Genomic DNA, 12,360 nt, shown 5'->3' with positions numbered 1-12,360 from the left:
TGTAGACGACTACTAGTTCTTTTGATTGTCGTCGAGAGGCTGTATTGGGGAATGCTTTAACCTGCCAGAAGCGCTTTCTGTTTAGGCATGTGAATAACTCCAGTGACTCATTAGTCCGAAAATCCAGTGTGTAAATCCTTTTATTGTTCTTCTGGTAGTTCGTCAGAATCAGAACATCCATAAGTCCATACATCCATTAACTTTATATTGTTCACACAGCAGTTTGAATGCGGTCAGCAAAAGTAGGGCTTCCCCCATCACCCTCTTTCCGTCCATTACTACAACATTGAATAAGCAATTGATATAATGCGCTGTGGCGCTTCACACACACACCAGGTGACCCGATTACCGTAGGCACCCGCATAGGTGCACACAACACGGCACAATTCTCACCATCACCAACACCTGTGCGCCCCAATTGGCATACATTCACGCAACACAGAAAAAACGTAATTTTGACCTCAACACCGTCCTATCTTCGCCCACACACTGTGATTCAAAAGGTTGACGTGTGGTCAGCTGAGCTCAAAGGCCAGGTATCTTTTTCTCATTTAGCTTTCATGTTCTTCTTCAGCACAGAAAAAAAATGTTGTCCAATCTTGTTGACACACGATTATCCTCTGAAGAGGCTTTTGAATGGAAAGAGCTACTTGGATAGGATATCATGCTTATTGTGAGGTATGGATTTGGGTGGGCACTACTGATAGGGAGGAGGGTGGGAAGGGGAATGAAGAAAGACCAGAGGAAAATTAACTCAAAAATGAATCGTTCTGTTTTTTTTTTTTAGAGTAAACTTCATTATAAATTCACTTTACTATAAATGCAAAAAAGTGAATGTACGTCAAATGTGCACCTGAAACAGAGAGAGAGCGAGAAAGAGAGAGAGAGAGAGAGAGAGAGAGACCAGGCAAGAAGTATTTCACAGGATATGGGCTTGTGAAAAATTTGAATATCCTCAGAGGACTTCATAGACCCCCCTGGGACATCGGCAACTGATGCACGGAGAAGATGCTAAAGTAATTGAGTCAGTCCGAAAGCGTAACAACGTCTATGGCAAAACTAAGCCAGGAGTTGCCAGGAGAATCAAATTAAAAAGGTGGGGTTCCACGCATCAATAATAACCAAACATACAGTCAAAGGAACAGTATGTAACTTTCAGAAACATGGGTCAAACAAAGCCTTCAAAAAACAAAACCATGTCCCTCAAAAGAAATGACTGTTAGAGCCAGTAGTAGTCCTTGGCAGCTCTGTGTCCATTGGGAATAATGTGTTGACTAGTGTCTGGCAGCTCACTGCAGGCTTATTTAGGACATTCAGAAAAGTCCTTATTGTATTGACATAGAAATATACAATTTCCTCAAAAAAATGTTTTGTTGTTTTACTGGAACATACCAAACCCCTCTCTTTCTATGTCTTATTTTCTGGCCATTCTTCTTCGCTGAATTAAAACACTACTCTGGCCTGCCTTGATCCCTGGTGCCTCCCTTGCAATTCAACATGATGGAAAAACTTTGTCACTCAGTCACTCACTTCCAACACTGCACTACCAGGGCTTGGTAACAGGCAGCACAAAGAAATAAAAAAGAAACATATTAGACAGCACTCAAAAATGGAATACTCTGCTGTATATCTATTTAACATGTTCTAGCAAAATGAACGTGGGTAATTTGTGTGTCTCTATCTATCTATCTATCTATCTATCTATCAGTCATGTTTTAAGATGAGGGGGAGATTTGTCAGTGGCGTTACTATACAAACCTCAGGTGTTTGTGTGAACTTCAAAAGTATTCGCATTACTGGATATGTCTTGCCATTAAATGACATTTATGGAACTTATTTGTGATATGCCATCCCATAATAAGCATTAATGCACCAGAAGATGAACTGTATTACCACCACTAATACTTACACCTGCACTTTATATATCTAACATTTATATATTTCACATCTATCTTCACTTCATACCTCAATTGCTGCTAGTCAAAATTCTGTTCTTTTTTTCTTACCCAACTCTTACTGTATATCTTATTATTATCCACTTTACATATGCACATACTCTGCACTTTTATTGCTATTTTGCACTTCTGGTTAGATGCTGAACTGCATTTCGTTGTCTCAGTACCTGTACTCTGTACAATGACAATAAAGTTGAATCTAATCTAATCTAATCTAAACTGTAGCTCTTTCAAAGAATCCTCATGAGTCTGTCAGGGTTGTTTTGCAGCCTTTTGCAGCAGGTGTGGACGCTTTCCAGGAAATGAGAAAGGGGAAGAAGGAGCTCTCATGAGTCTATTTCTGGCAAACTGAAAGAACAGAGAAACCCTCTGGGGTAAATAGGTCTACTAATATCCATCATTTTCTCTCCAGTGTGTATGTGTGTGTGTGTGTGTGTGTGTGTGTCAGAAGGAGAAGGAGCTCTCATGAGTCTATTTCTGTCAAACTGAAAGAACAGATAAACCCTCTGGGGTAAATAGGTCTACTAATATCCATCATTTTCTCTCCTCGAGTGCTTTAAATATTTCATTTACATTTAAAATGGTCAGATAAAATGGTAAATGAATTTAAAAATGAGAAAATAAGTTTCAACAACAGAAGTAGAATTAGAATGGCTTTATTTTTCTGTTAATCTAAAAATTATCTTTTGAATACAAAATGTATCAATTCATTCTTTGAGTATACATGTTTCTTAACGATGAAAGATGAAAAATGACATGAAAAAGTTATATGAAATACAACCATATCGATTTAGAGACAAACTAATATACAGTTAAAAACTTGGAAATTAAAAAACATATATATACAAATAAAAACTTACGAACACTATGAAATTTAGAGACAAACAAATATGCAGATAAAAAAGTGAGCAAAAATGTGGAAAACCGGCAATGTCTCCCTTCACTCTTCTTCTGTGTCGTCGTCAGTGTTTCATCTGGAAATCAAAGACAAAATATTGCCTGAGAATCTTTACATAATAACGAGACCAAATTAACGTCATAGAATGATGTGTTTCTTGTTGATGTGTCGTCGACCATCAGCATTTTAAACAGTCTTCATCTTAATTCAGACAAAGACTAATAAAAATAATGTTCTATATTGACCATTTTCCCTTTAATACTCCTTTGGTTGGTACTCCTATTCCGCACCCTCTTTAATCATTATTAAAAATGAGCTTTCATATCTTTCATTTTTAAATCTGAAAAAGCTTGTTGTGGTGGTCCAAACTACTAATTTTAGTGAAACATTCCACAAATTACCTAATACTTTAACTTTATAAACAAGAAATAGTTCTACCCTAGAATGGAATTAAGAATCGCACTCAAGATAATGTTGCTACATCCAGACGGTGTCAAAAAGGTCATTGAACAATTCTGTACTCTTCGAAAAACCGAAGAACTCCGAACATGACAAATAGTCTACGACACATTCTTTTCACCGATACCTTGGCAAGGCTGAGGATAGCACTGTAGACCAGAGAGAAGAGGAAGAGGACTATGAAGGAGGTGGCAGTGGACCACAGGCTGGTGTACTCGTCCCCCTCCTCATCCTCACTCTGAGTGCATTGCAAGGCCACCCCTTCATCTGGTACCTCAGGCTCACCGGCTGTGGAACACACCAGACATCAATGGTGCTTCTCCTTCTTATAATAATGATAATAATAATAATAATTCATTTTATTTTTAACGCACTTTTCATTCACAGGAATCTCAGAGTGCATACATATTAGAAACTAACTATAATAATACAATAAAATAAAAAATTGTTAACATAAGCATAACAGAAAAGATTTAACACAAGGCCAGAAATGCCTTCCTGAATAAAAATGTTTTAAGTCCAGCTTTAAAGGAGTCCAGCGTCTGCGTTGCCCTTAGGTGGTCAGGGAGGCTGTTCCATAAGTGTGGCGCTGCCGAGCAAAAGGCCCGTTCGCCCATGGTGTGCACAACAGCAGAGACACTCTTGGCTAATGATTGGGTTACTTTAGACGTGTGTGACATTTTCCAGAATGTAGATGAATGCCACAAAAATGCATCCCCCTGATGGCATGTATAATTTGGATGATTGTTTCACCAGAGATCAGTTTCAAATGAAACAACTGTCTTCAGGAACCATGTTTTTTTGAACTGCTTAAATGATTCTGGAGTTCATTGCTAGTTTTATTTAGATTATGTATATATATATACTGTCTACATATACAAGATGTAAAAGAGATTGTGCTGTACTTGTCTCCTCTATATCACAAGTGGAAGACCATATGGAAGTATTTACACATATTATCTTTTACAACGGATGTACACTATTGCTCTGATTGAATGCAGTGGTATGAATTTATTTGATGCTTTAATCACAAGACACAACACAGAAGACAAAGACAGTAGGGGTCTCACAACAACTATTAAAGCATGACAGTACAGATAGTCAAGATGACACAGGGTCTCACAAACAAACATTGCAGTGCTTTGGAGAAAACAAAAGATCACAGAGACTTTCAAATGATAAGCAGGCGTTGGACAAGAGGACAAGAACATCACATCAAAAACAATAACAGGGAATCATGAAAGCATAGCAAAACAACAGAGCAGTGTCTCAAGCAACCCATTGGTGAACCAATACCCCAAACTATGTCCGATCTTTCATTAAGATTCATTGAACAAAAAGGGGTGTTAGTGTGTTCCTATGAGTCTGCTTGAGAGATTAAGCACAGACAGGACACTCTGAGTATTTACGTTTTGAGTAATTGGCTTGTAGCGGGGCAGAGTAGTTTTTCATTCCGCCGTGTTTGACCGCACAGGTGAACCGTGCTTCTGATTTCTTTGGTGATTTGATGATCAGAATGCTGAGAAGTGACATGTTGCCATCGTCTTGTTTCACGATGGCCGTCTTTCCCTCCTGGTACGGTCCTCCATCCACCTGCCACATCACATACACATCACCAAGAGAAGAGCCCCTGACCTCACACACCAGAGACACATGGTTTGGGTCTTTGGCTTCAGGGCGGGTGTAGATGAACACTTCAGGAGCCACTCCACCTGATGAATAAGAGATACACAACATGAGTAAGTAAGTAAGACTTTATTTATATAGCACATTTCATACAAGAGTTGCAATTCAAAGTGCTTTACATAAAATCAATAAAAGCAAGCAGCAGGAGCAATAAAATAATGGTCAACATCGTTTCAGAACCTGATGTTCCGATAGGATTAAAATATTAAAATCATAATAAAAGTAAAAAAAACCTTCTGCCTGGTATTTATCTCAGTCCAATGAGGATTGATGCAAAGAGATGATTCTTACAGAAGGCTTAAAGACACGAAAGCAAAGCAGTATGGCTTTATCATTATGCAACGCTATGAGGAAAACAGCCCCAGTGTTCACAACCCCATGATGAAGAAGATATCAACTACAACAACTACAACTACAGCAGTATTCCCAATAAACTGAAAAGCAAGGAATAAACTGAATTGCAAAAGTGAAAGACCGTCTCATCACCTTGATTTATTTTCTTCTTCCCCTCAGTCTTGTCATTCACGAGGCACTCAACCTCCTTTCCAGAGAACCAGTCAGACACGTCCACCTTCAGTTTGCTGACCTTACTAAACTGACCATTATCGGGGCCTTTCAGACTGCCTTGTTCAGCTCTGTTACTCTGACCTCCTCCTCCCACCTTCCATGCTACTTTAGCATCATTCACAGCTGCTGAGTCTGTTCCCATGGTGACGCACTCCAGAACTGCCTTATTGTTGAGGAAAATATCTCTTGATGATGGGGGAGTTAGCTGTACTGAGAAGTTGACTGGGAGATAAAAAAGGACTTTAATTAAAACAGGGAATAGTTAGAACCTTAGGACACAGAAGTTCACATATACACATATGGTCATATATGTTTGTGAATGTGTGTGTGTGTGTGAGTGTGAGTGTGTGTGAGTGTGTGTGTGTGTGTATGTGAGTGTGTGTGTATGTGTGTGTGTGTGTGTGTGTGTGTGTGTGTGTGTGTGTGTGTGTGTGTGTGTGTGAGTGTGTGTGTGTGTGTATGTGAGTGTGTGTGTGTGTGTGTGTGTGTGTGTGTGTATGTGTGTGTGTGTGTGTGTGTGTGTGTGTGTGTGTGTGTGTGAGAGAGATAAAGAGAGGGAGGAGGGAGAGAGAGGTGAAAAGAGAAGGTGTTGTGTGTGTGTGTGTGCGTTTGTGTGAGAAGGTGTGCCTTTGTCTGCGTATGAATGTGACTTTACCTTTGAATTGTCTTGTTTGACTGAAGGGCTTGCCAGAATGAGACACTTCACAAGTGTAGTGAAGATTCTTGTCCTGTGCAGTTTTATCTAGGCTCAGAAAACTCTGCGCTTTCCAGTACCCTTTGGAGTCTTTCTGAACACACTCTGGTTCCTTCCCTTCAATTACAGTCTCACCCTCTTTCCATGTTACCGACAGGTTTTTTGGGGAAAAGTTTTCAATGACACACATCATTCTCCAGCTTTCAGAGGTGATAACTGGCACCAGGCTGACAGTTGGTGACCTGAATGGAACTGAAATAATGTTTTTTTCATGATTAGTACCTAATTAAGACAGAATCCTGTTTATCTCAGCCAACACAAAATAGAACACAGAGGTCAGAGCACTGCTGAAAACATAATCTACAAAACAAGTCTTGGAACTCTACCTCGAACTGGAAGTGATTTAGTCGTATTCTTTCCAAGGTGTTCAACAGTACAGCTGATGTCTTGCTGGGAGCCCATGCCTGTACTGTTAACATTAATCTGACTGATTCTGGAGTATATGTTTTCACTTTCCTTTTTAACTGGAGGATACTGGACAACATCCAAAACGTTTTCACCATTTTTGTCCCACCGGAAGGTTGCGGACTCCGGGAAAAATCCAGTGGCAATGCAAGCATATGTTATGGACCCATCTGAACCTGGCTCACATTGTGCCAAAGGGAACAGGGTCGGCCCAACCTGAGGAGCTATGGGTAGAACAAGAAAACAATTGGATTTAACCAACACAAACTGAAACCTGTTCACCCACTTTAACAACTGTCTGAAATAGACAGACAGGGGACAGAATAAACTCACATTCTCTATTTGATATTAATGAGTAGCCATAAAGTATTGCATTGGCATATGTCTACTAAAATGCACTTTATGTTATTAAGAACATTACAACTCAAATATTTCAAGAGGAGACCATCTGATTGATTCCTATTTAAGACTGACTTTGTCAACAGGCCGTATATGCTTGTTTTAAGGATACAATTAACTATCCTCCCATCAAGGTCCCAAAAGAAATGGCAAATTAAGTACTACTTAAATTGATAAATACACAAAACAAGAATTAAAGATCCTCTGCATTTTTTTTCAATACACACAAAAAGCTTGTTCCTGTCAAATTCTCTGCATACTGTCAGATCTTTAGTCACAGCTTACTGCATAAAACATTTAGAGATTTCCTAATCTCTGTCTTATTAAAATGTATCAAAATGTCAGGATAGTATTAACAATATAATTAGCCTGTTATCCACTTTTACTAGAGAAAGTAAAACTCCATACTTAATATGGGGCAACATATGGTCGCGTCGATACCCAGCACACTTTACATTTACATTACATTTAGCCAATTAGCAGACGCATTTATCCAAAGCGACGTACAAGGGAGAGAACAATCAAGCTAAGGGCAATAGAGACATAGTGTAGCTATACATATTATTTAACATAAGAAATAGAAAAACTTAAAAAGTGCAGGAATGTAACTGCTGTAGAAGTGCAAAGATTGATTATATTGATTATTATCAACTATCGTTTTAAAGGAATGGCCTAATACTTGATATGGTGGTATCCCAATAGTACATGGCCAGAAACCTCTTTTCAGGAATAAGCATTCTGACCAAGGCGGTTATTATTTATTTGCAGCAATAGTTGGTATCTCCCTTGCATGCACGTTGGAAGACACACATGACAACTGATAAAGCATAAATCCTCTCCTCTCCTTCTTTACTCTCTATTAACTCAACCCTGTAGCCTTTATCTGAATCACAACTTCCAAACCTACAGATTATCTGACGCAAGTATTGGTGTGCTGTGGTTAGAAGAAACGTTGCATGAAAACAACGAGACAATACGAAAGAAGGATAACCTGTTCTCAAAGTAGATCTCTGAATTACGAAACGCTTACGACAGACAGATCGATTTTTCGATTTGATGCAAATGCTATAGAGTGCAATCACAAACCCAAATTAATAACTAATAGAAAACAGTTGTTCTCTTACCGTTTGAAACTGTCACCATTGTGCCTTTTCCCCAGTAGTCGAAAGCCCCGTCACAGTGACAAACATAATGCTATACTCCGTACAGAAACTCGACAAGTAGAAAGGGCCTATACCTGCCACAGTATACAACTAGACTTTCTAGATTACTTGACCATCTTCCAAATATTGCGACTCCTATTTTTCACTCAGCGAAATATAACGAAAACACATTAACTGTAAGACTGAAATTAAGTCGTGCATACACTTACCGTTGGAAACTGTCACTTGAGTCCCTTTACCCCAGTAGTCGAAATAGTCACAGTGGTTTGTCTCCTCAATGCCTCGGTCAAAAACTTGTACACCATCCTCAATATACTGTATGTATTCATTTAGTACAGCGATGGAAGCCTACATGTCAACAGTATGATGACTAAAAACATTTAAAAGAATAAAGGAAATGTCACAATACAGAGGAACTTTGTAGGCAAAATGCCCTGAATGCACATAATAAAATAATTCTTCAAAACTTCATACTTGTAGTGAGTAGGTTTTGCTATGTAATGAGCGCGCATGCGCGAGTGCTGAGCCTTCAAGATAATATGCCTAGTAAATGTTCAACGTTTTACATTGGTCTCCGGTCCATTCATTATAAATATAAGTACAGATTGCAGTGAATGTGAGATAGGCAGATCAAAACTGGAGGGACCTTAAACACACAAATGATCTATCTGTTTGTCTGTCTGTCTGTCTGTCTGTCTGTATGCCTTAGTTATTTCGTTTCCAGGTAAGTCATGACATATATTACTACGTCCCAAGCCCATAGTACAGGATTGCTTCACAGAAACACCTAGCCTGTAATAATCAGCTCCATCAACATCCCAGCCCCCAATTCAGTGATTGTTCACTAATTTGTCTGTCTCTCTGATCATAAATGTATTAAAAGTGTTATGTCTGTCAAATCTGTTAGATTTGTAAAGCTAAAAACATGCAGTTTAAAGAGTAAAGGGTGGAATCTGCGATGAGTGCGCTGTTCTGCAAAGTCAACAGTGAGGTTTTATTCAGAGAGTAGTTTTTGTAATGGGATGTATCACTGTGGCCCCAGCCCACACACTGACAAACTCAGTGACAAAAACCTCCTCCCACATCAGTTACAGTACACTGACATATCTGTGACACAACACAGGGACAGCACTTCACTGGCATATTTTCTACATCAGAATGACTGATTTAATAGTTTTGTAGATATTTAGGTTGCAATGTTATATTCTAAGTTAAAATCAACAGAGGTTGACCCATAACTAGAAACACTGTAAGCTCATGCTTTATTTCTGTGTCATCTGTATAGTTCTGCTTGTTGTAAGGTTATGGATCCTTACAAACATTTGTATTTAACAACTTTTTAACTTTGGTTCTTATAGTGTATCAATTAATTTCAAGTGTTTTTAGAGACAAAAAAAGACATTGTGTGTCGGATCGTGTCTTGTCCTATTAGTGTGAACAGGTAGGTGGTAAAACCTGCTAGGCTCTAGGCCTGCCGCACCTCCACCGGTGCCCATTGGGCTAGCTGCGGGGTCATCAGCAGGGGACCACCTTTCACAGATGTTTCGCCCCTAATCCCGGAACATCTCCTGGTGGCGGGGTAGTGAACAGGGACGTCTCCCAGTCACCCCCCGCTGCTAGTCTTCCTCAAGAGTTGCTCGCTCCCCATGCCTTGTGCCGCCTCCTTAACCTTAACCACAGCCAAAAATTTGCCTTTTTTGCTTCCTCAGACAACTCTCTGGTGGCTTTGTGTAGATCCTTGCCCCTCAGCCCTAGCTCTTTTCAGTAGGCGAGTCATTGAGCTTCCCACAAACCCCCCTCGTGCCAACCTCCTCTGGAAAGAGTCATGAACTCCAACCACTCTCCCTGCATTCCGCAACCAGGTCAGAGTACTTTGCCCTCTTCCTTTGGTGGGCTCCCTCCATCCCCTCCCCCCATTGGCACCATCAGCTCCGCAAGCAGTGCAGATCTCTCCGTCCTGGCCTACAGCACCAGATCTCTCCGTCCTGGCCTACAGCACCAGATCTGGCCGTCGGTGTGTGAATGGTTAGATGGTAGTCTGAGGCATTAACGTGTAAAACACTTTAAGTGCTCTATGAGTAGGAAGGCGCTATATAAATGATGACCAATTACCTTCACATCTCAAGACCACCAAAAGGGGTCAGCTTACTGACAAGTGGGGGCTTTCATTGCGTGTGTCTTCTGACAACAGGGGGAAATATGCAACCCTCGCAGAACACACACATACATATGTCCACCTCCATGCTCCATTCCACTCCTGGCAACAACAGGGTAGATGCTGGTCTCCTTCTGACAGTGTCCCTGACAGTGTCCCAGTGTCTTGCCTGCACACTTCATCTTCCCCATGTGGATGTGCAGCCCCCTGAGTTTTTATCTTCTCCCATACGCACCCACACTTCCTCATATCGTTGGTCGTTGTCCTCGCAATGGTTACTTGTGTATCCGTCCTTGGGTATTTCCGCTTGGAAAACTGGTGGGTAGGGTTACTAGCTGGCAGCCCCCGGTGCAGTCTATCCTGCCGCCACCAGTCTTCCCTGGTTGCCCACCAGTCTTCCCTGGACTCCAATCCTAAAGAATGATTAGTGTACTTTAAAACAAAATGATGTATCTGTTTTGTATTTTAAAGTATGTCAGTGTATGCTTTATTGGGCACTATAGAGTATTTATATGCCATGAACACACTAGCCGTCTCTTTCTCTCTCTGCTGGTATTTGTCCCTTATGTATCAAACAGTTTTTGATGATAATATGAACACACTTGATAACATTCACGGCTGAAGTTCCCCTGAAGTTCCCATGTCATGCCATCCTGATATAGGTTATTCTATGGTTATTCTATGGTGCAGCCTTGGCCTACTGGTTAGGGTTTCAGGCTTGAAACCATAGGGTGGTAGACCACTGCTCTCCCATGCCCACATCCACGGCTGAAGTGCCCTTGAGCAAGGCACCTAACCCCGATCACTGCTCCCCGTGCGGCGCCAAAGGCAGCTCACTGCTCCGGGTTAGTGTAACTTCACTTCACTTTGTGTGTTCTCTGGGTGCTGTGTGTGTCACTACCCTGGATGGGTCAAATGCAGAGGTGGAATTCAGAGTCTGCCATAGAGTCACTTTCACTTCACTTCATAAAGTCATTTGCCAGTTAATAGTAACAAACTCAGAAGGCTTTTATATTTGCAAGTAGTCCTCTAAGAAAAACGTTTTTGTCATGGTATTTTTCACTGTGAACCCTCCGCACATTGATACATTCAGTTACAAAAACACTCCGCCTCCAACTCATTTGAAAAGGAACAGGAGTTCAGCAGTTCACACTGTCACAAGGACTGATTACCGTCAATATCTGTCTAGATAACAATGCAGTGATTTTAATGGTTTAAACAATAAAATGGTTTAAACTTCCACTGTAAAACTATATTGTACCATACTTGTTGTAACAGCAGTGAAGTCCTCACCGAGCTGTCAAAAAACATTTTCAGCTAAAATATTTTTTGTGTATTTACAGAAATCGTGTACTGGAACAATCAATATGTTTGAAATGAATCAAATGTCAGCACAAAGTTTAAATTCTGTGCGAACTGATTCACCGTCATATCTGACTTAGAAGCTGGGATTCCTAGATAAACACATCAGGAGCTGCTCCACCTGATGAATGGAGATACAGTACGTACACAACACGAGCATTGATGCAAACAGATGATGCCTAAAGATAACAAAGGAAAGCAGTATGCTTTCTCATTATGAAACACTATGAGGAAAACACTATTTATAAAAAGGACTTTAATTGAAACAGGGAAGGTTGAACATTAGGACACAAAAGTTCACATATACATCTACTGTATGTTCATATATGTTTGTGAATGTGTGTGTAAGTGTGTGTGTGTGTGTGTGTGTGTGTGTTTGTGTGTGTGTGTGTGTGTGTGTGTGTGTGTGTGTGTGTGTGTGTGTGTGTGTGTGTGTGTGTGTGTGTGTGTGTGTGTGTGTGTGTGTGTGTGTGTATGTTTGTGCGTGTGTGGGGGTATGTGAGTGTGTGTGTGTGTGAGACAGACAGATAGAGAGATAGAGAGAGAGGTGGCCTGGG

General features: G+C 40.4%; 1 protein-coding gene across 1 annotated transcript; it reads right to left on the bottom strand.

The window, feature by feature from the left end:
* Window positions 1-2,801: 2,801 nt before the first annotated feature.
* Window positions 2,802-10,632, bottom strand: LOC308377723 (immunoglobulin heavy constant gamma 2B; the record flags this gene model as incomplete). The annotated part of the gene is made up of 5 exons (XM_080854462.1): window positions 2,802-2,929; window positions 3,440-3,600; window positions 4,722-5,024; window positions 5,485-5,787; window positions 10,524-10,632. The coding sequence occupies 5 exons, from the start codon at window positions 10,630-10,632 to the stop codon at window positions 2,918-2,920; spliced, it is 888 nt and encodes a 295-aa protein (XP_080710588.1). The 3' UTR covers window positions 2,802-2,917.
* Between the last annotated feature and the right edge of the window lie 1,728 nt (window positions 10,633-12,360).

This window comes from Sprattus sprattus (assembly GCF_963457725.1).
Source record: "Sprattus sprattus genome assembly, chromosome: 16".
NCBI classification, from domain to species: Eukaryota; Metazoa; Chordata; class Actinopteri; order Clupeiformes; family Clupeidae; genus Sprattus; species Sprattus sprattus.
The sequence above is the reverse complement of the archived record's forward strand: the minus strand, read 5'-3'. Positions and strand labels throughout refer to the sequence as shown.